This window comes from Chelonoidis abingdonii, chromosome 2 (genome assembly GCF_003597395.2).
Source record: "Chelonoidis abingdonii isolate Lonesome George chromosome 2, CheloAbing_2.0, whole genome shotgun sequence".
Taxonomy (NCBI): domain Eukaryota; kingdom Metazoa; phylum Chordata; order Testudines; family Testudinidae; genus Chelonoidis; species Chelonoidis abingdonii.
Genome location: NC_133770.1, coordinates 272,574,968 through 272,598,987, shown reverse-complemented (window position 1 = coordinate 272,598,987; position 24,020 = coordinate 272,574,968). Strand labels below are relative to the sequence as shown.

Below are 24,020 nucleotides of genomic sequence, written 5' to 3'. Positions count from 1 at the left end.
CTCTTTCAAGCTGGCAATCATTTTTAAGAGTACAGCTAGTTACATTGGTGCCCATGAAAAGCTTTCAATTCCTGTCACAGGTTAGTGATTGGTACTAGCAGCAGCAGTAATTGTTAGCTCTTCCTCACTCTTAGACTAGTAGTATATGGGATGTGTTTTCTCTATCCAGGTAGATATTGTGAATTAATGTTTGCACATAAAACATCCTGTTGGTGGCTTGTAGCCAGAGGTACTTTAGGCCGTAGTATTCCTATGTGAGAACAACTAACAATTGACAGAAGAAAAAAATGGTTTCCTTGGCCCTGTTTCTGCAGAAGCTATACATTTTTGAGTATTTATTTTAATTTTAATTAAAATGAACCCTAAGGCTCAAACTCTGTCCTGACTTAAACCATACGCAACCCCACTGGGACAAAATGCTCCCATTAACACCTCTTTAAAGCCCAAGTAAAACTCTTGATTTCAGTGGAGTAACTCTAGATTTACAAATGTACGACTAAGAGTAAATTTTGGTTTAGTCATGAAAATGTCATAAATCAGAGAAACATTTGATTCTAGATTAGTAATGTACTGTCCCTCAAACTAGTGATTATAGTCCAAATTTTAATTTCTTATTTGTAAAACACATCTTGAATCCTGACAAATCTGCTAACATTCTTTCTTTTCAAGCTATGTGAAAATGTGTACAACACATCTGAGATAACAAATCTGGCCTTTAATAAAGTGATGAACCAATGGGGCTTTCTTCACCTACTAATGGAGATCACCCCAGAACCTAATAGTTTTCTATAAAACAAAACAAAAAAAAACAAAGCTGAAAGTGGAAAAAAAAAAAAAAAGAAATCTGTTCTCTGACCCAAATGCTGAGCCATAATGAATGGAAATACTTTTATGCTGTATTTCTAACAGAGTTCTCTGTATCTTCCTTATTAATCCTTTCTTTTTTGTTAATAATTTTTGTTTCATTAAATTATTTAAAGATGACATCTGATCTAAATGGTGCACAATCAAAACGATGCCTTAGTAATAAATTGATATGTGTCAGTGGCTTTGAAATGTTGGCAACTAAAATATTTTGAAGATTTAGATTATAACATGTATTTTATTTTTTCATTTTACAATAGCCAGGAAAAATAGATTCTGAGATATATGGGTTAAATTATTCTGGGTGTCACTTCCTCTTCTAGTTGCTGCATGAAACATCATTACAGGGGTCTGCCTATGGACACTTTTATGACCCCATTCACCATAGTATATGAATGTCTAAAGTGGTGGTGGGAGCTGGCCAGCCATAGTAGCCTTCAGGTAATAAAACAAGTTGTTTGAGTGCCCCTACTGTACGTAAAGGAGATCTTGATTGTCTGGCTGAGCAGCACCCCCGATTAGGGAGGAAATCTGCATGAGGCCTGGGCATGCTGCTCTCTATCCTCCACCTGCAAAGAAGCTTTTTCCCCAGCTGACTAACGTGAGTTCTTCTTACTTACGCATATTGTAAATTTGTATTTGGTTCCCATATTATACTGATTAGTCTACAGTCTATTCTGCTGCAGGTATGAGAGCAGCCCGCTACAGAAAAGTCACAGCATGTTAGTGAACTTCTCAATTAAGGTTGCTGGAAGTTGACTTGGTGCAGGCTCTAAGTCTTTCTGTAGGAATAGAGTCTTATATGGATTATACAGAGGAAATGTGGAGAGTAGATGGAGAGCTGCAGAAAGTTAGGAAACAGTAGATTCTTTTTCAGGCCTTTCTACTGACTCATTGTTTTTCCTTGGGCAAATCACTTTCGTGTTCTGTACCTCAATTTTCCCTTCTGTAAAATGGGGATGATATTTGTCTTTTTAAAATGCTTTGAGATCGTCAGATGAAAAGTGTTATATACAGTTTATTATATACTGAGTGAAAGTACCATGTGCAGGGGCTAAAAATAAGCAGGGGGTCTTTTGATCATCTTGTAAATAGTTAGTTGAGTTAAAAGGGGTCTCACATCTTAAAGATCCAAACTGCATATATATATATATGCAGTTGAGGCTTCTGGCATGTTCCAACAACTCTCATTGGCCAGGAATGGTAAACCACTGCCACTGGGAGCTGAAAGGGGCTGTGCTTGAGGACAGTTGGATGGTCCACGTCAGCAAAATCTCGCAGCCTGCAATCAGATTACACTGATGGGCCACTTGCAGCCTGCACACTGCAGGTTGTCCACCACTGGTTTGAACACTTTTTTGTGGGACTCAAAGACACAGGGGTGGCTCCAGGCCCCAGCACGCCAAGCGCGTGCTTGGGGCGGCATGCCGCAGGGGGCGCTCTGCTGATCGCCAGGAGGGCAGCAGGCAGCCAGTCTTCGGCGGCATGCCTGCGACCGGCAGAGCACCCACCACAGCATGCCGCCATGCTTGGGGCAGCGAAATGTCTAGAGCCACCCCTGCAAAGACGTGGGTTTAATTCTATTATATATTTCCTGTCTGTTCTTTGTCAAGTGATTCAGGCTATGTCTACCTTGCAATACCCACGACTGGCCTGTGTCAGCTGACTCAGTCTCACAGAGTTCATGTTATGGGGCTGTGAAATTGCAGTGTAGAAGTTAAGGCTTGGGCTGGAAGTCAGGCTTTATAACCCGCCCCCTTCATGTGGTCCCAGAGTCTTGTTCCAGCCTGAGTCTTAATGTCTACACCACAGTTAAATAGCCTCATAGTCTGAACCGCACGAGACCGAGTCAGGTGACATGGGACACTGTGGGTGTTTCATTGCAGTGAGACATATCCCTGGTGTCTTTCAGTTCCCCATCAGTAAATTGGGAACAATAATTTCCTACCTCACAATATTTAGCTATCTTGCTAAATACTTGGAAGGTCTGTATATCTGAGGTAATGGGAGCCCGGTAGGTAGACAGAGAAATGTTGTAGGATAGATTAGAGAAAATGGTATTGACTGATGAGACCAGTGCAGTCTCAATGCCATATCATTCCATTCAAATTCTAAAACCAGAATGACATGAGTCTATAAAATCTGAGGACTTCATATATATATTTAACATTGTCTCATTATAACCTTCTCAGTAATCTTTTCCAAAGAAGGGAGATTAGTAACTGGTGACTAGGTGATACTGGGTGGTTCTCAATGTCTAGGGAATGTTCCTTGAACAAAGAGTTTTTTTTTTTTTTTTTTTCAGAGAATTTGGTTATTTGCTATCAGATTTGTATGAGAGTATATATATATATATTTATCTATGTAACACCAACCCACACAGGGGCATGGGCAGTAGGTATCAAACTTGTGACCTCTTGAGCTAAATGCATAAGCCTTGACTTACAGAGCTAAAACACACGTCTCTTAGCCAAGGCTGCAATAGGCTCATCAATCTCTAGCTGGCATAGCCACCACTAGAGGGGGACAGAGTGTCACTCCAAGCAAGCAGGGATTACATACATCCAAAGAGAAGATAGAACTGGTATAAAGTGATTGAAAACATTGTGGTCAATCATAACTGGAAGGGGAAAATGGTGTAAGTGCAAGTGAAGTCATTATAGACACCAATTTCTCTAAAAGGAAAAAGTGCTCTGTTGAAATAAAATAGATGCCAAATGTGTTTGGTGGCACTTTGTGCTGTATGGCAACCCATACTATGCTGTTTCCCATACCTAGTAGTAGAAGTGATCTGCCTGGGTGAGCCTAGTATCTGAAACCATACATCCATTATTTAATTTGGGACTGTTTTGAAGCTGTGGGCAAAATGTTAAGGAATAAAAAGCATTCAGTAGTGCATAGTTGTATTTAGAGACAGAGATATGTAATTATGAGCCGTACTGGAAAAGAAAAAGCTCTGAAAATTATCCAGTAAGACTTGATAAGGGCTGTGCAGTATTTTTTGCTTTTAAAATCCATTCTGTTTAAAGCCAGCTGTAGGAAATTTGTAAATAAAAAATAATGTAGTATAATGTATTAACCCCATGCCTGTTATCTATTTATTTTCTTTCTTAAAAGAAACAAAGTACACCTGTAATAATAATAATTAATAATTCCTCAGTTTGGAGCCAGGACAATGTCAAGGAATCTGTAACCCCAATAAACAGGAGTTTATGTAACTGCCAGTTCTGAAAACTTAAATGGTCTCTAAAACTTGGGAAACACAGCAAACACACACACACACGTGCATACTCACACACACATGGACACACTACAATCACACACACACACAAATACACACATTACAATCAAAATTAAGTTCATGATTTTGTTGATACTGCTCCCAAGTCTGTATTGGATCAACAGAAGCTACAGTAGTTAAAAGTAGTTAGAATGTATTTTAATCAGTAATTCCGCAGATATGTCAGGTGCAGTTTGACAGTAGAGTGGTCATTTTGCACCATTACTCTTCAGAGAAGAGCTGCTCCTAAAAGTTGGATTTGGGATGGTAAATGTAAGATTTGGTCTACACTTAAGTAAAGGTGTTAGCTGAAGTTTGGGACAGCTTGAATTTTTGAAACATCTTGCAGTCTGTCTGGATCCTGGATGCCCTGGGTTCAGGACAATATGAGTTTGAAATACAGTACCCCAACTTAAAGTACATAGGGTTTGAAAATACACATTGGGCTTAGACAGATTAAGAATAAACTTGTTTTGGAAATGTCTTTGTCTGACTTGCTCTGGGTTCTAGATTGCTTGGAGTTTGAGAAGCTTGGAGTTTAAATGCAATAAGGTTGTGTCCTGAAAATGCATTCCATAAAGTTAAACAAACCAAACCAAAACACAACCCCCCCACCCCCGCTGCCCAAAATCAAAACATTTTGGTACTTATTCAGTGGTGTTATTCCTGATTTATACCAGTATAAAAGAGGAGAATCAGGACCTTTAATTATAGTACAGTTGCCATGCATTCAAAAACTCAATTTATAAATCACTGTTTACTGCAAGTAATCTTGATACATTTTACAAATTGACGCTATCAGTGGTAGAGCCCATTATTACACCTACTATGACAAGTTGAAAAAAATAGCTTTATTGTATATACGTGGAGCTGTCATCTCTTGGAAGTAACAGTCAAATAACAAATTGTCATGGCTTCTGAATCACCAGGAACCTTTAAACCCCTTGAGTAAGTTATTTCCTTTCTGAGATAGAAATGATTGACATAGTCATGGAATAAGATGTCACACATCAACTTTATTTACAGAATGTACACCAGTACATGATTATTTAGATGACTCCATGAAAATGTATTTTATACTATGCCTCATGGATTTATAGGTTCATAAACGTCAAGGCCAGAAAAAATTGTTGTGATCATCTGGTTAGACCTCCTGTATACAACAGGTTTAAAATAGACATCAGGAAGTACTTCTTCACATAATGCAGTCAGCCTGTGGAATTCGTTGTCAGGGGCTGTTGTGAAGGCCAAAAGTATAACTGATTTAAAAAAAAAGAAAGAGTTAAATAAATTCAAGGACCATAGGCCCCTCAATGGCTATTAACCAAGATGATCAGGGATATAGCCTCATGCTCTGGGTCCCTAAGCTTCTGACTACTAGAAGCTGGGACCGGACAATAGAGGAAGAATTACTCAATAAATTGCACTCTTCTGTTCACTCCCTATGAAGCATATGGCACTGGCCACTGTAAGAAGACAAATACTGAGCTAGATGGACCATTGGTCTGACCCAATATGGCTAGTCTTAGATTCTTAGAACATGGTCCAGAGAACTTCCCAAAAATAATTTCTTTTGAACTAAAAAAAAAAAAATCCAATCAATTTAAAAATTGCCAGGGATGGATAATCCACCATGACTCTTGGTAACTTGTTTCAATAGGCAATTATCCTCATGGTTAAACTTTTAATGCTTTATTTCCAGACTGAATTTGTCTAGCTTCAACTTCTAAGCTTTGCACCTTGTTATACCTTTGTCTGCAAAACTGAGGAACTCATTATGAAATATTTGTTCCCCATGTAGTTAGACTGTGATCAAGTGAGCCCTTGATCTATTCCTTGTTAAACTAAATAGATTGAGCTCCATGAGTCTATAACTATAAAGCACGTTTTCTAAGCCTTTAACGATTATTGTGGCTCTTCTCTGAACCTTCTCCATTTTATCAACATCTTTCTTGTATTCTGGACACCAGAACTGGACAAAGTATTGCAGGAGTGGCCACACCAGTGCCAAATTCAGAGGTAGAAGAACCCTCCCTATTGCGACTCAAGATTCCCGTTTATGTATCCAAGGATCTCATTAGCCCTTTTGGCCACAGTGTTGCACTGGGAGCTCATGTTCAGCTGATTATTCAATGCACCCCCCCAAATATTTTCCAAGAGTCACTGCTTCCTGGTATAGAGCCCCCACACACACACATCTTGTAAGTATGTCCTACATATGTGTATTTACATACTACCAAAACACATAGTGTTCACTTGTGCCCAACCCATCCAGATTGCTCTGCATCAATGACTAGCCTCTTCATTATTTAACACTCTCCAATCTTTGTGCCATTTGCAGACTTTATCAGTGATAATTTTATTTTCTCTTCCAGGTCATTGATTAAAAATATTAAATGTTGTAGGGCCAAGAACCGATCCCTGAGGGACCTCAATAGAAACACACTCACTTGATGATGACTCCCCATTGACAAATACATTTTGAGACCTCTCAATCAGTCCATTTTGAATCAATTTAATGTTAAAATGAATCATGTTAATTTTGTATCATTCTTGTTTTTTTAATCAAAATGTCATGCGAGGCCTAATCAAATGTCTTACAGAAATCTTATATTAACACTATTACCTCTATTAACTAAATTGTAATCTCATAAAAAATGTATATCAAGTTAGTGTGACAGGATCTAACTTCCACAAACTATGTTGGTTGTCCTGAATCAGCTATTTCATTTTCTTGCCTGGGATCAGTGTCAGACTGCATGGCCTATAATTACCTAGGTAATTCCTGTCACAGTTTCAGGGTAGTTTCACCTATATTCCCCCTCTGTAGTCTCTAGAGGACACCCACTTAAGGTTTCTGGCTCCGAGCTGTCACCTCTCTTGGGCAAAGACCCATTTCTCTCTCCCTCCTGACTAGGATTTTAAGTATGCACAGCTTCCTGCCATACCCTGCGATCTTTCCAACAAGCCAGTCTAGCTAAATGCCAGCTCCCATGTTTTGCTCTCTCTGAGGGTTATGAACAGTGTATTGCCAATCATTACAAGTTACCAGATTGCTCTTTCTAAGCAAGCATCTTTATTCTCAAGATAAAAGCATTACAGGGAAAACAGGTACATAAAAGTTCCTATAGTCAAGCTAAAAGTTTACCAGACATCACCCATCAGTTTTATGGGCTTCTGGGAGGCCAATGTCTTTCTAACTCTTCTGCATTTGATGAGGCCCTTGGACAGATGGGATAGATTGTCTGTTTGCTGGATTAGAAGGAAGGTCCCGAGTCAGTTTAAACCCAGCTTTTTAATATCAAGTGCCCTTTCTTTGTATGTTGTTTTCTGGAAAAAACAGTTTGAGTCAATATATACAACCATCCCCAGTAATTGATATCTCTGTGGAAGTAACCAATGTAATTCACCTTATCTGTCCCCTACTGGTTTTAGTTCTTGGTGGAACTGTGGCAACCCTGTCATAGAGTTACACACAATCCCTGGCCCACAGTTTTACATAAATCATTCATACACTTAACATAATATGGTCCCCAAAAATATTGCATGAAGTTGCAACATCCATGACAATCCTATTACCCCTTTTAGCTTTCTTCCACTCTTGATATTTTCCCAGTGTTACGAGACTTACTGAAAATCAACATTAATGGTTTAGCAAGCTACTCGACCAGGTCCTTTAAAACTCTTGAATGCTAATTCTCTGTTGACATGCTCATTTAAAAATGTCTAACTTTAGTAGCTCTTGTTTAGCAACCTCATAAGTTACTACTGAAATGTAAAGAGTATCGTTGTCATTGTCATCAACATCATCATTATGAGAAGAGTACATCGTGTGGCTTTTCCCCAAATACAGAACAGAAATATTCATTGAACACTTTTTCCTTTTCTGCATTATTATTATTGAAAATGTTACCATTCCCATCTAGTAACTGGACCAGTACTTTTGTTAGGATTCTTTTTGTTCTTAATATATGCAAAAAAAACAAAAACAAAAACACTCCTACTTATTTTCCTTAATTCTTCTGGTCATAGGTTTTTTTTTTTTTTATCTCTTTGTTTCCTTTATTAGTTTTCTACAATTCCTAGTTTCTAAATTATTTTATTTCTATGGCTGGAGCATAGAGTGTTAGCAGAAAGCATTGTGTTCAAACCCAGTCTAGTTAGCCTCAAACACTTAGATTTCCTTAGTTGTTGCCATTGACCAGGTCTATCACTCATTCCCCGGTCTAAATTTCACTGAAGTCCACCATTGGGCTAGAGTCATTGGCCTGAAAATGATCAATCTCTTTACATATTTAAACTGGTCTAATGCCATTGATTGACTTCAGTGGTATTATTCCTGATCTACATTGGTGTCTCCTGTCTGAGGTGACAGTGGTGTAAAAGTTGCTTGACCCCTCTGAATCCCCACCGCAGATACATGCACATACCAAACACACACATGAGCACACCCCACACATCTGAACACACACACACACACATGCGCACACACACACTGTGTGCATGCTTAGGTAACACACACACCTCCTGGGTGTGGTGCTATGTTCCATCTAGTGGCTCCGAGACTACTTAGAGAGAGATTAATGAGTCTGCTCTATAGACTTAGCTAAGGGGCATGTGGCTTTTAGCTCATGTAGTTGAGGCTCATGCACTAAGCTCCAAAGGTCCCAAGGTCAATCACACCTGCCAACAACCAGGATCTGTCAGCATTACACACATTCACTCTATTAATATTTCCATTGAGCTGTGTGGATCTGTGATAGCTGTTAAACTGAACATTGAATAAGAGTCCTTTTCCCATATGCTTGCAGCAATATATGTATGTTTCATAACTTCACCACAAAGTTCAATAACTGTGATCAGTAGCGGTCCTTTTGTTACACAACAAATTAATTACTGCCAAGATTAGAATACAATGCAGACTGTCCTTGTACACAATTTTTAATTGAGCATGTCACAAGGAGCTTTACAGTTTATCAACAAGCCTATGATAAAACTGTGGTAGCCAGCTCCATTCACTTTACAGAAAGACTTCTTTCAAGACTGCATTGCAGGTGTGATGGAAAGGTTATAAGGGACTTTATCTTTGCTAGAATTGTGCTTGCTCCACAAATTTTCATAGGAATGGTGATTGAGAGAATTGAACAGCTAATAGAAAGGGATTCTTCAATACAGCTAGAAGACACTTAAGACCCTTGACGAGAGAGTAGTGGAAGGAAGAAAGGCATAAAACTGAGACAAAAAAGAGAATGAATAAAAAGCAAGACAAAAATCCAATAAAAAGACACCTCACAAAGATAATAAATGCATGTCAGAGAAAAAATACAAATAGTATGAATGACAAGTGAGTGTCAGACACAGAGAATATAGGATGGGGAAAACTAGACTAGGAGGTATACAAGGTAGTTATTGAGAAAGTTGTGTGAGTAGTGACATCAGAGTAACCCTCATATTCTCCAGTGATTCATAGATTGCATGAGGATGCATAGTATAGAGATTTGCCCACTCCTGTCTCTTGCATGTGCAGGGTTAGATTATTTTTTGTTTTTGTATTCTGATTTTGTTTTTTTGTGGGTTTTTTTTTGCATCTGGCCCTAGGTAAAGCATGTTTCTGTGTTCTAGAATTCTTATTCTGGGTATTTTATTTTACTAGGCATCTGACCACTTCCTTTTCCCCTGCAAATCAAACACATGAGAGAAATGACTAGTTACAAACCATCTCTTACTATGCTGAAAATTATATTTATTGAATTTTAATAGTTTAATGATGATAGTTGGTATTGATACGTCTACAGACAAAGAAACTATGAGTATTAGAAATACAATAAGAGAACTATTAATTTCACTGGGTAGAACAAACACAGGATCTTTTGAAAAGAAAAATTCACAAGGATAATATTTTTGGTAGCTAGGTTTTAACCCTCAGTTATTCTTACAGCATACAATGGAATCTGGGAGGAAGTAAAAATAATATGTTTCAAGATTACAAATGGCAGTTTAAATTCAAAAGGTTTGTATATACCAGTAGAGATTGCATTCCATGTGAGTGTATTTTAAGAATACATTACTTCATATATAGAACAACATTTAAGACTACTTTTTCAAATCAGTGTTGCAAATAATGCAGGCTAAAAAATAAGGGGAAAAACATTAATATGCTCTTTTACTTTTAATAGAAATATTTTTATCAGTTCTCTTCACATGTTGTTTCTGTGTGCAGTGGTGTAATCTTAAAAGATCCCACTGGTTTGAGAAAGATTCCCTATGCTTTTAAATTGAAAAAAATAGTAGAACTGGTGATATCTCCCAAACCTAAATATATATTATTAATACAGATACAAATAAGGAACTCAAAAGCATCAGAAGCATGGCAGATCTCTGTGTAGGCAAACCTGGGCAGTATCCATACACCCTTTGCCCCACAAATCTATCAACTATCTACTATTATGTAACTGTATCCTTGAAAAGTTATTATTACTGAAAAAAAAAAAGGAATAAAACTTCCAAGATATTGTATTACAAGCTATCTTAATTATCAAAATCTTCTAGTAATGTGTAGGTTTGCAGACTGCTTATAGTAGAAACAAACAAACAAACAAAAAACCTCAAAGGGACCAGCTCTTCTTGTGATAAGACTAGAGTCTTTGCTTGTTAAAGTACAGAAATTGCATTCCAACATATGCAGCAATGCAAAAAAAAAAAAGTAGATTTTATCAATATTGATAGTAAATTATTTTTTCTTCAAAATTTAAACTATAAAATACTAATATATATTAGTCTTGGACTCTATATCTGATTCTTGAGGTGAGACCAGTTCAGCGTCCACTCCTTTTTTCTGGGTTGCTCTTCTATAGACTTAAAAATAAGCAGAAATCTATCAAGCTCTACAGAAAGCTAAGTAGGATATGAAACTATAGATCTGACCCAGTTTTTTTACAGTATCTCTTGATGAAAGCTTTTCCATCTTTTTTAAGTAAAGGAGGTGTGCAGTTTGGATAAATACTGAGTTTGATGGTGTGGAACAAGAGTTCATTTGAAATTTGCTTTAAAAAAAACATGTTATAGAATGAGAGGGGTGCGTAAATTACCAATACAGATGCAGTTGAGATTCTCCCCTCCCCCCATTTTTAAAAAAGTCTCTTAAATAAAAGCACCAGCAAGTAGAATTTTCCACATTAGACAAATGTAAGAACTCATTTTGCTATTCCCATAAAACAAAGGAAAATCAGATGAATCTATCTTTTCAGGAACACCAATGAGTCTTAAGTACCTGATATGTGATTTTTTTTTCTTGTTCATCTATGTGGGAGAATAAGCTCTTATTTTTAAAATGGAAGTTAGACTGACTGTTTAATGTGAAACTGTATATTCTAAATTAATAGCTAACTGTTCAGTTTGTCAGATAAACTTACATAGATCTCTGCAAATTGTCAAACCTCCTATATGAGATCATATATGAGATCTGAAATTTAGAAGTGGAAATTCTCAAATCCAGAAATCCAAATGCAATAGCAGTCACATTACTTAGAGAAGCTGCCATCTTTAGTGTCCCAACTCTTTGATTCAAAAAAGAAAAAAAAAAGTTCCTTGTCCAGCAAATTCTTATTCCTTTATCAATGGTGTGAATTCACATAGTGTGATGGGGCAAGGCCAGATGGCTACAGTAAAGTAGTAAGGAACAGGTATGTTAGTCCCAGGCTAACCAAATCCCTAGTACTATGGTAAAAAAAATGGCAGTTGCTCCAGGTTAATCAAGACACCTGGGGCCAATTAAGATCTTTCTAGAAGGCAGTGGAGATAGCTACATTGATTGGGCCACCTGAAGCCAATCAAGGGCTGGCTGGAGCTAGTTAAAAGCCTCCCAGTTAGTCAGTGAGTTTGGGGTATGAGGAGTTGGGAGCAAGAGGGACAAGGAGCTGAAAGTGAGTGGGTGAGTGTGCTGCTGAAGGATTAAGGAGGACAATCATTATCAGACATCAGGAGGAAGGTCCTGTGGTGAGGAAAAAGAAGGTGTTTGGAGGAGGCCATAGGGAAGTAGCCCAGGGAGTTGTAGCTGTCATGCAGTTGTTACAGGAGGCACTATAGACAGCTGCAATCCACAGGGCCCTGGGCTGGAACCCGGAGTAGAGAGTGGGCCTAGGTTCCCCCCAAACCTCTCAACTCCTGATCAGACACAGGAGGAGTTGACCCAGACTGTGAGTTCCACCAGAGGGGAAAATCACTGAGCTGAGCAAATCCGCCAATAAGTGCAGGACCCACCAAGGTAGAGGAGGAACTTTGTCACAATAGTTGAGAAGGAGGAGCCAAAAGTAAGTTAAAGATGCCAATATACAGTGAGGATAACAGACATGACAGTTGGCAACTAACTCTCTGAAGCTGCAAGATGAGCTATCAAATAAGTTTAACTGGTTTAGGGTTAACTTGTGCCTGACATACAGTGGCCTGTGCTGGGTGTGTGTGGAGCTGCATGACCACTTTGGGACCTCTGGGATGGATTGAGTTCGCCTTTTGCCATGATCCAGTGATGGAATGTAGTGGCTGGGAAGAGAATCAGGTGCATACAGTTCAGCAATACTGAGGCAGTCTCTGCCTTCATTTCCAGAGATCCTCCATAGTTGAAAAGTCAGAGTTGGGAGATAAAAAGGAATTAGTATTAGAAAGAATAAAAAGAAAAAAGAGTCCCAGAGAAGAGGAGTTTCATCCATCCTCTCTAGAAACCTCTAAAGAAAGTCACAGTGATACCAGTGATGACAAATGTCTTGGGGTGGGAAGAGCATACATGCATGCTTTATCAACATGTTGCTGGAGGTCACATAAAGAAGTGAGGTTTATAATTTTGAGGCGATAGATACTTTTTTTCCTAACCTTAAAGATTCAAATGCATACCCAATTGTGGAAAAAAAAATATAAAAAAAATAATATATGTCAGTACTATAACCTTACATTTTATAATAGCAGCTTTCTCCCACCAGGTCCTAAACTGTATGTAAGAATCACTTCAGGCACCATTAGGATGGAATGCAGCACTTGTCCAACAATGCACAGTCGTTCTACTCAATTGTTAATATATACAGATGCATAGTAGGTGGCATTTAAGTAGGTAGAGTGTATTTTAGATGAAAAACTGAATATTTTGGCCATAGTATATAATACATAAAGCTTAGGAGAAGATATTCATCAATCTGTGTGCACATTTGCTCTAGCAATTACTGTGATTGCACGCGCAATCAGAGTAATAGTGTGTGGAAATGGTGAATTAGACATGTTACATGAGCTCAGTTCTGCTTACTGGTACTTGGATTGCAAGTTCTATCTGAGTAAGTGCATTTATATTTTTAATAGGCCAGTACATCAACAGTTACAAAAGTGCAGCAGAATGTGGTTGCATAATGTGTGCATGTGTGTGCCTTGAAAGTGACTTCAAGGTTTGTTACAACATATTAAACAATGGATACATTTAAGAAAAAAACAGTATTCAGAAAATATGGAGATGTAGTGGAGCATAAGTGAATTATGCAACTTTCTCTTCTTGACCCAGCTTTCTCCTTCTCATTCTCCAAAATGTCCCTTTGTTTAGTAGCTCAGATTGTAAAGTCTGCTAGCAGATCTATGACTGCAGTATAAAGTATTGAAATGCTATACAGAATATATATATAAAATATGTGACATTCAGTAATTAAAAGAAATGGCAAATAAAACAAATAATTGTATCAAAGAAACATTGTAACCAACTGATAGATTTTTGGTTAATTTCCCAAAAGCACAAAGACCATAGAAGAATGACTTAACAGATATTAAAAAAAAAAATACAGTATGATTAATGTAGATTAAAAGCTGACATTTCTTTGGTCTTTGTAGGCTCTGTAGCCACCGCCTGCCGTGATCCTGGTGTTCCTATGAATGGAACTCGAAATGGGGATGGAAGAGAACCTGGAGACACTGTTATTTTTCAGTGTGACCCTGGATATGAGATTCAAGGAGATGAGAGGATAACCTGCATTCAGGTAGAAAATCGGTACTTCTGGCAGCCCAGCCCACCAGTCTGTATAGGTATGCAGAAAACAAGAGAAAATGGAAATGTTTTTCTGATTGTGAAACCATACCACAGTTAGTCAAACAGTACTATAACCCTGCTTTTATTGGTCCTCCTTCAAAAACTTATGGAACTAGCTCTAAAGAGTACTGTGCATCTGACAAATCACTTTGAAAAAGATCTGATGGGAAGTTATCATGTTCTTTCTTAAGTTGTCAGCCTGGTGGATCTCAAACATCCTTTTCTCACACGCTTCTTCACAGGTCATATAATCTAGAGTTAGATGGCCTATGACAGAGGAAGCATGAGGGAAGATGGCAAAGACACCAATAGTTTTTACCTGAAACAAAACATTTGGAAAATTCCAGGGGACTAGGATTAAAGCTAATGTGCCAATCTTTTAAAAGGATAAATGGGATGACTTGGGTAACTATAGGCTGGTTAGCCTAATATTGATATGGGGCAAAATCATGGAAAGACTGACCTGGAACACACTCAGTAAAGAAGTAAATGATGGTAACGCAATTAATGTTGATCAGTGTGGTTTACAGAAAATATGCCAAACTTGGTATCGCTTGATATTGATGAGAGCAGAAGTTTGATTAAGGACATCATCTGCTTATACTTCTGTAAGGCATTTCACTCAACCACACACACCATTCTGATTTTTTTAAGAGCACTCTACGAAATCAGTGTAACCAATATTAAATGAATTAAAAACTGATTACTTTTTTGCTGATACATCAGTTAATTACACTAGAGAATCATCCTGCAATTGGGTGTTTCTAGTGGGATCCTTCTGGGATCTGTTCTTGGCCCAATGCTATTCCATATTCATATCAATGATCTGGAAGTAAATATAAAATTACTACTGCTAAAATTTGCAGAAGACACAAAACATGATGGAGTAGTAAATAATGATGAGCACAAGTCAGTTACACAGATCAACCTGGATCTCTTGTTAAAATGTACTCATGTGAACAGTATACACTTCAGTGTAGCCAAATAGAAGGTCCTACATCTAGGAGCGAAAAATGTAGATCACACTTAAATGATGGTAGATTTTATCCTGAAATGCACTGATACTGGAAAGGATGTATCGCTCATGGTAGATAACCATGAGCTCCAAGTGTGATACTGTAGCTAAAAGGGTAGAGATGTGATCTTGGATTTATAAGCAGAGAGATGTCAAATACAAGTTCGTACTATGTCTGTATATGAAATTAGTGAGATTGTTTCTAGAATTTTGTATGCCATTCTGGTATTCACACTTCAAAAAGTTGAAAAATTGGAAGAGTTTTATAAAATTGCTACAAAATTTGATCTGAGGTCTGGAAAAATATGTCTTGTAGTGGCATACGCAGAGTGTGTGGTGATATGATGTGGTATAAAGATATTGATTGGCATTAATCTGAGGTTACTTGCATAATGTTTTAATAGTTTTACACATCATGATTATTGAGCCAATTATAAACCAATGGTAGCAATCATAATACTACTAATAAAAACCTTTATACTACTACATTCCACCATGTAGTCTTTCTCTTTTTCCTGCCTCTCTTGGTGTAGGTATAAATATATGTGCTCTGATTTTCTAAACTGGGTAAGTGCAATTGCTAGCCTAATATCTGTGTTCAGTTTCCACACTTGTGGACACAATCACCTAATTTGGACACACAATCACATTAACCATTTATGCATATTAGGGTGAATTACAGTTTTGAAAATCAGGCTTTAAACATTTGAATGTTGACTTCTGTTGACTATGCATTATTACGAGCATTTATTACTGAAAGACTGAAGTGCAGTATCCAGATCTTATCTTGGTGTCCATAAGCGTTTCTAATGTTACTTTTTCAGTCAGAAGCCCTCCAAATCACTGAACTGCATTATTACTTTCCTTGTAGTTCTTTCTAGATAGGAGGGTACTATTTAGGCTATGTTATGCCCATACGCAGACATCAGAGTTGTCCTAGGCAGTAATATTTTCCAGGCTTAACTTCATCATAATTTATTGTTTAGTGAGGGCTGACAATTTGCCATACATATGACCACTTTGATGAGGAAATGAGAGGCAGGGCTAACTCTTGATTTGCATGCCGCAGCTTTTTTTTTTTTTTTGGAGGGAGGGAGAAATTTATTTATTCCCCAAAAGTCCTCTCCTTTTTCCTCCTAATATTAATGCTCAAAACTCCTACAGTATGTTGTTATTATTGAGACTGTTTATTGACACTACCTTTGGTGTCCACCCTCTTGTTCTACTCTGTAGCAGACTAGTAGGAGAGACCTGCATATCAACAGCACCAGAAAATTACCACGAGCTAATTTTTGACACACTCATTTGGAATCTTTAAATTTCTGAAAATTAAAATTCTGCTGTTTTGGATGTTTTGAGTGCTCCTGTAATTCCAACAGGTCTTGAGCATGTAATTGCTGAAGTTAATGAAAAATAAGCATTGGAAAAAAGCAGCATTGCATTATACTGTTTCCTTTTCCTTCCCTTGACTTCCTTCTCCCCCAAACAAAAACAACAATAAAAACTACAGAGTGCATATTTGGCAACTGCTTTTCCATGATGATTTAAGTTCCCTAACTAATGGGAGCATTAATACATGAACATTGAAATACGTTGATAGAAAATCATAGTATTTATAAGTTAGCACTGCCTTCCAGATCCTGTGGCTTTGTGCTATTCTTGGATAAATTGGACTGAAATGGCATGGGAAGTTTCCTGGATTTTGTGGCAGTATGATGTGGCAAACTAGAAATACTGTTACAATTTTTCTTTTAAATAGCATTTTTATTAAATATGAAATAGAAGAATGCAATCAGTACAATAGGCCTTGTCATTCAGTGTGACAGATTTTTGTATTAACAGCAGATGACTAAATTAGACAGGGATAGGTAGGGCTTTGGGGCATGTTTTGAGGAGTGCAGGAAGTTTGGGATTATGAAATAAATACATTTAATAGTACAGTAGAAAGAGAGCATGAGACATAAGACCTGGTATCAGAAACCCGATGTGAGGCCTAAGACCTGAACTAAAGTAGTGGTCAAGCTTTGCTGATGTAAAGCAAAGAAGCAAAGTTAGCAGAAGACAGACTCTGCCTGCTTGCAGGCTCACAGAACCTGGCTAGAACAGGGCTGGTATTGCAAAAACATACATGTTCCTAAGAAAGGCTAAGCACAGGATACTCATGCAAGCACATTCCAGAAGTATGGTACAGGACACCCTGATACCAAGTATGGTAAAAACATCCCCTCACAAAATATAACAGGACCATGCTGACCTCTCTTAAAGATAAGGCCAGGATGACAGTAAAATGGATAGAGATGTTTTGATCAAACCAACATGTAAAAGGTAATGAGGTGGTAACAACTCACGGCAGGGGGCAGTAACTAACTATGTCAGAGGGGAAAAACGTAACTTGTTTGTCTCAGTGTATAAAAAAGAGTCTCAGAGAGAGTGTCTGTGGCCAGCCTAGGAGGGATGGAAAGTCCCACCATTCACTGAGTACGTCCATTGTCATGGGCATACACATGCTAGCGTGACTATAGACATTGATCCGGGGAACTAGGACTGTGCTTTGTCAACAATAAACCTGGCTGGGTGTCTGCATAGCTTAACTGATCTTGTCATTGGGCAGTTCACTTGAGATCTGCTGTGCTAGCAACCTGTGCAGAGCTGGGAAAGCATACAGAGGGAACACAAGCAGCCAAACATCTGACAACAAATAAGTTGCTGTTTCTGGAGCTATACAATATCTTATAATGCTGCCAGGTAAAATGTCAACTTTAGGTTTCAGACTTCACAGCCTATTCAAATGAATGAGGCATAGCTCACTTCTCAAATATTTCAGGCCTTCTGCAGATTCAAGAAGGCAGCACTGCATAATTTTACACGTAGTTCACATTTTCAAGGGTCTATTTTCAAAAAAATAAAGCTAGAATTCTTTTTTTAAATGGAAGGTTTGATTAGGAAGCACAGTTCTCCTGGATGGGCTATGCAAAGGGTGGATTTCATTGCAAACTTACACAAAATTGTAGAATAGATGAAACCCTGCCTATATCCAGCTTGAAGGACTTACCGCTATGCCAGAGTCCTGAGCGGGGGTGTGGCCCCAACCAGAAGAGATGGTGGCTGGGATCCCCAGGGCCTTTAAATCACCCCAGAGATACCAGCTACAGAGGCAGCTAGGAGCCCCGGGGCTCAGGGACAAATTAAGGAGCCTGGGACTCTGGCCACCACAGAGCTCCAGGCCCTTTAAATCACCGCTGCTGGAGCTCTGACAGAGGGGTTCAGGTGGCGCTTTAAAGGGCCTGGGGCTCACTGCAGTGACTGGAGCCCTGGGCCCTTTAAATCATTGCTGGAGAAGCTGGTTCAGTCCGGCATGGCTTACCGGCTCTTGCCAGTATGCCATAGTAGCTTACTTTCACCTATGCCTGTATCATAATAACTTAATAAATACATCTACAAAAAAGTAAAACACCAAATGAAAATACGCTGTAACAGATCCTTTACAGCTCTTATTTTTAATCATGTTAGTGATCTGTGGCCTAGAGAACAATTTACAGGGAGAGGTTAACTAGTTTTATTTAAATCTATTTAAAAGTAAATGACGTCTTCAATCATTTTAGAATTGTAATCATAAAATGGTTCATGCTACTGGAATTGTACAGTTCATTTTTAAAACAAAGAAAATTAACCAAGGGAAAACCAAACTGATCTTAAAAATCAGATCTTCATGAAACTAGATAGTTTTGTCTTTTATAGCAGAATTGGGATTAATAAGAACAGAAAATGTTGTAATGTTCATCATCAATATTTGATTAATTCATTCAAATTATTCTAGGATGGCCAAACTTCAAACAGCTTTGTTCTTTGTGAAGATCTGTCAGCAATGATTATCCCAGATTAAAAACAAAAACAAAAACAACATCAAACAAAAATTCCCCTATTGAAACTACATTTGATTGTTCTTGTCAGCATGTAATACATTAAAAAATCAAATAAAAGGAAAGGTTGAAGGTGCTGAGATAGCACATCCTGTACTACCACAAAGATTTAATGGGTTCTAGGCTGACCTTTTGGTGCTGGTGGACATAAGAAAAACATCTTAGATAGTTCTATGAATTACTTGGTAAAGTATTAGGTGCACTGTTCACATCTTTCCTCTACCCACCACCAGATCTATATATTAGTATTAACAATGGCTACTGAGGCTTTAGTGGGATAGCCTACTAGTAGTTCCCATTAAGGCATTGTAGAAAAGTGAATGCAAATGTCCTTCTTTCTAGATTATTCAGCAGTAAATTGCACCAGTGTGGAGGTGGTGTGCTTGAGTGATATTATACTGAATTTTGAGATGTGGAAGATATGGCTTAATTCTGGGTGCAGGATGTGTCCTTTCAGCTCAGTTATGGGTTAAATATGGTTCTAAACAAAAAGGTCACATAATTCTGAGCAGCGTTTTCCATAATGAAGCAGGTGGATGCCTGATTCTGAAACGCCTGAGATTTAACTTCCTGTATGAATAAGGAAGGGAACAAAGAGAGAGAAAATCTTCAAATGATTTTAGAGCCTATTACAAGGTGAGGAAATTACTGCTCCTGTAGTATGTTTTGCCTAGGAGATGATTTACAAAACTGAAGATTAAAGATTATTTTTACAACAAGTATGTATGTCTTCATCTTGGGCTCTGGAGAGCCCGCCGCACAGAAATAGCTAGTCTTCTTGGCAAGTGGTAGACGAAAGGGATTGTATCTATGGAGTGTCTACCCACCAAAACAGATACAGTCGTTACTAAAGAATATAAATTAAACAGATCTGAGTGTTTCCTGAGAAAGAGACTACAAAGAAGAAAATAATAAAGCAAGGGACCAGCTAGATAAAAATAAATGCAATAGTGTATATGGCTATAAATATTTAATATATATGGAGATATACCTATCTCACAGAACTGGAAGGGACCTCGATAGGTCATCGAGTCGAGCCCCCTGCCTTCACTAGTAGGACCAAAAGTCACTATGGCTATGAGAAAGTCAGTTATGACTAGATGTCATTTTGAAACCCTAGATTTAAAATATATACCAGCAATGGCTCCTTATTCTTCAATGCTTAGCCGAACAGTTGGCTGTAGCTATCGTTCACCATTTGGTCCATTCCTGCACGGCTGCAAGGGCTTGATGGCCCAAGAGTCCAACATCAAAATGGACTTGATGAACCTATGCAATAGGGAGGTCTGCCTCTGGGTCGCCGCCAGCCTTCAGTTAGTGGAATTTTATCCTGGATGTTACAAGCCACCCAGAGGATAGTGTTCAGTGGAATGTCTTGTGGCATTCTCACGACATGTCCAAAATGTGTAAAGCACCATTTGCAGACAATGACCCCAGTAGACTGTAGACCAGAGTGACCATAAACATCTGCATTACAGATGAACTCATACCACTTTCTGCCCAATTTAATATGTTGGCATTTTGTGTGGAAAGCCTACAGCTTTGTCCAGCCTGAGCGGTGTAGTGTCCATGTTTCACAGCCATACAACAGTATTGGAAGGATACAGCTCAAATAGATGCTGAACTTGGTTGTCATTCTGAGATGATGTTGGTTCCATATTCATTGTCAGTTACCCATGGCAGATGCTGTGATGGCAATCTGATGGAGAACTTCCGCGTGAGATTTGGAAGAACTGATGAGCATAGAACCCAAATAGCAAATGTGGAGACTGCTTTGACAGTTTCATTACTCAAAGAGATTGGAGTTGCAGGTGGACCTGGTCCTAGGTTTTGCAGCTTTGTCTTTGACCATGAAACATGAAGGTCAATCTTAGCCAACTCCTCCTCCTCCATTTGCAGGAGTGCCTCACAAAACCTGTTGGAGGTGTGTACTAGAAGAACAAAATCATCAGCGTAGTCAAAGTCTGAGAGCAAGAGATCACCAAACTTGATGCTTATGGTCCTGATGGAATGCTACATTATGAAAGCCATTGCCCAACAGAAGAATGCAGGGGCCAAGATGCAGTCTGCCTGACACTAATGATTCCATTATGCAGCTCTCTAATCAAGTCTAGCAGAGTGGTAGTACACGTATGCCCTTTAAGGCCTTCCATAGAGTAACACGGTCGACTGAATCAAATGCAGCCTTAAGATCAATGTATGCTATCTGCAGGGGCTTCCTGAATTCTCGGGGTATCTCCGACAACAAGTGGAGGGCCAAAATGGCATCTAATGTGGACCTGCTCCTCAGAAAGTCTGACTGTTGGGAGCAACACTTCCAATGTAGCAGGGGCTCTAAGCATGCCAGCTCCAAGTGTGCCAGCAGAACATGCGTAAACACCTTCCCTGGAATGGACAGCAAGGTGATAGGTCTGTAGCTCTTACATTCACTGTGCAGTGCCTTGCCCTTATAATGTAAGATCACAATGCCATCCTTCCAGGTGGTTGGCAAGGTTCCAGATCGCCACACCAGACGAAAGATGGCCGGAAGTGATTCCACTATAGAGTCAATAGCACATTTTAGCAGTTCTGGGGAGATGCCATAAGTGCCAGCTACGCATCTGTTTTTCAGTTTAGAGATGGCAAGCTTCACTTCATACAATGTTGATGCATTAGTACAAGGGTCTGGTCTTGAACCACAGTGGTTGCCAGATCATCCAGCTCTGAGCAAGCAACAACTGGAGAGTTGTTCAGGGCACTGTGAAAATATTCCACCCAGCATGAGAGGATGTCATCATCCATTTTACATGGATAGCCTTGGCTGTCATTCAGGATGCTCTTGATTGCTGAGGTTGTGGATCATGCAGAATGCTTGTTTTAAATTACTTCTGGCTAAGCCAAATTCAACATCATCCACCTCTTAGTTATAATATGCCTCACAATTGCACAGTGCCAGGGTGTTAAATTTTCACTTCAGCTGATTACGAGTGTGCTTATTGCCACGCTGGTGAGCTGTGGCCTTCAATTTAATAATCTGGAAGGCCCCTTCCAATTACCATGGTTGGCATGCCGGGCCCCTGTAACCAATAGTATGCTTCGCGGATTGGGGGAGGATAGAAAAGAACAGAGACCAGACAACCTCCATGTCATCCAGGAGGTTGGCTAGAGCCAAGAATCTATTGCTGACGTTGATACAAATCCTGTTGGCTCAACCTGGCATGTGAAATGTGTCACTGTCAAACTTCTCCATCATTGCAGAGGGCTTACCTGCTCTTTGGCGCTTCAACACCATACGGGCAATCACTAGGTGGTGATCTGTGTTCACCGCACATTCCACACTACAGTATACTCTACAGGAGATGAAGAGATGCCTGTCATGTGTGATGATGTGGTCCAATTCCTTGAGTGACACCATCGTGCAAGATCCATGACATCTGGTGTACGCATCACCACTTGAACCATGATACATGAATGGAAAGATTCTGGGAGGCACAGAATGTGAGCAAGTGGCAAGAGTTATCACTGAATGTACTTGTGCCATAATGACCAATGACCTGTTCAAACTTAGTTCACAAGAAGCTGGTAACTGCATTTAGGTTACCCAGGATCACGAGATTATCATGTGGAGGGACTGTGTGCACTGGAGATTCCAACTGATCATAGAAATGATCTTTTACTCCGTAGGAGCAGAGACTACTATGACAGCAAGGTAATCATGCTGGAGTTTAAGACATGTAATAACTAACCGAGAAGACATGGGTATCCAGGTTATCAAGGAGGACTTGGCCTCACCTTGCAGTATTAGTGCTACCCCCTGGGGCCACCAGAATACATAAGTAAAGAATCGTCCACCTTGTGACGTCTATGATCTATCAGCCTTTCTTCAGTTAGGCCTGCAATTGATATGCCAAGATGGTCCATTTCATGTGAGACAGTGACCTGATGACCATGCCTGTGAAAAGTTGCAACATTCCAGCTTTCAATTTTGATGGACTGGTGGAGATCCCAGATATGATTGGATACATTGTCACCATATACTGCAGATGTGCCTGCCGACATCAGAGGACATGCATCCCTAGGGGGACTTCGGCACAAACCCGTCATATTTACATCGAAGGAAGATGGTACCAGCAAGGCATCTACAGCTGAGAGTAGGGCAGGGGTTTAACCCTGGTGCTGAATGCTAAGTTATTCATGGTCAAAAACAGGGGTCAGTAACCTTTGGCACATGGCCCAAGGGTAATCCGCTGGTGGGCCATGAGACATTTTGTTTATGTTGACCATCCACAGGCATGCCCCCCTGCAACTCCCAGTGGCTACGGTACACCATTGCCATCCAGTGGGAGCTGTGGGAAGTGGTGCGGGCCACAGGGACATGCTGGCCACTGCTTCCCACAGCTCCCATCAGATGGGAACGGTGAACTGCGGCCACTGGGAGCTGCAGGGGGCCATGCCTGCAGATGGTCAACATAAACAAAATGTCTCGTGGCCCGCAAGCATATTACTCTGGTGGGCCACGTGCTGAAGGTTGCCGACGCCTGAACAAAAGCAAGAGTGAATGATTGTCTCAAAAAATACCATGTCCCTCTGCAGTGAGATGGAGGCACAGTACTGCAACCCTTTTCCTAGTCTGCCCATTACTGGCTTCACACTATGTGACCCGAGCCATTGAGTCCTTCTCAGAGACTTCCTTCACCTTCAATAGATAGGTGCCCTGCAACTTCACTGCCTGTGTTAGCCATCATTTTCAGGGTTCTTGTTGGAGCTGTCCACCTCGCATAATGCCCAAGGTGATATTTTGGACAAGCCTTCATAGCTGATGGCATAGCTCCAGTGAGTGATCCCCTACTTCAGATGTTACACCCCTCCACCATGGGAGGCACAGGGTCAGACTTGGAGACAAAGGCT

The 24,020-nt window shown here is 39.4% G+C and overlaps 1 protein-coding gene across 4 annotated transcripts in view; it reads left to right on the top strand.

Annotated features, from left to right (window-relative positions):
* Positions 1 to 24,020, top strand: part of CSMD3 (CUB and Sushi multiple domains 3) — a 1,318,842-nt gene that overhangs the window by 968,056 nt on the left and 326,766 nt on the right. For all 4 annotated transcript variants that reach the window (XM_075063193.1, XM_075063192.1, XM_075063195.1 and 1 more), the window contains one exon: positions 14,003 to 14,194. In XM_075063193.1, coding sequence (XP_074919294.1) covers positions 14,003 to 14,194 — 192 coding nt within the window. The remainder of the gene's footprint in view (positions 1 to 14,002; positions 14,195 to 24,020) is intronic.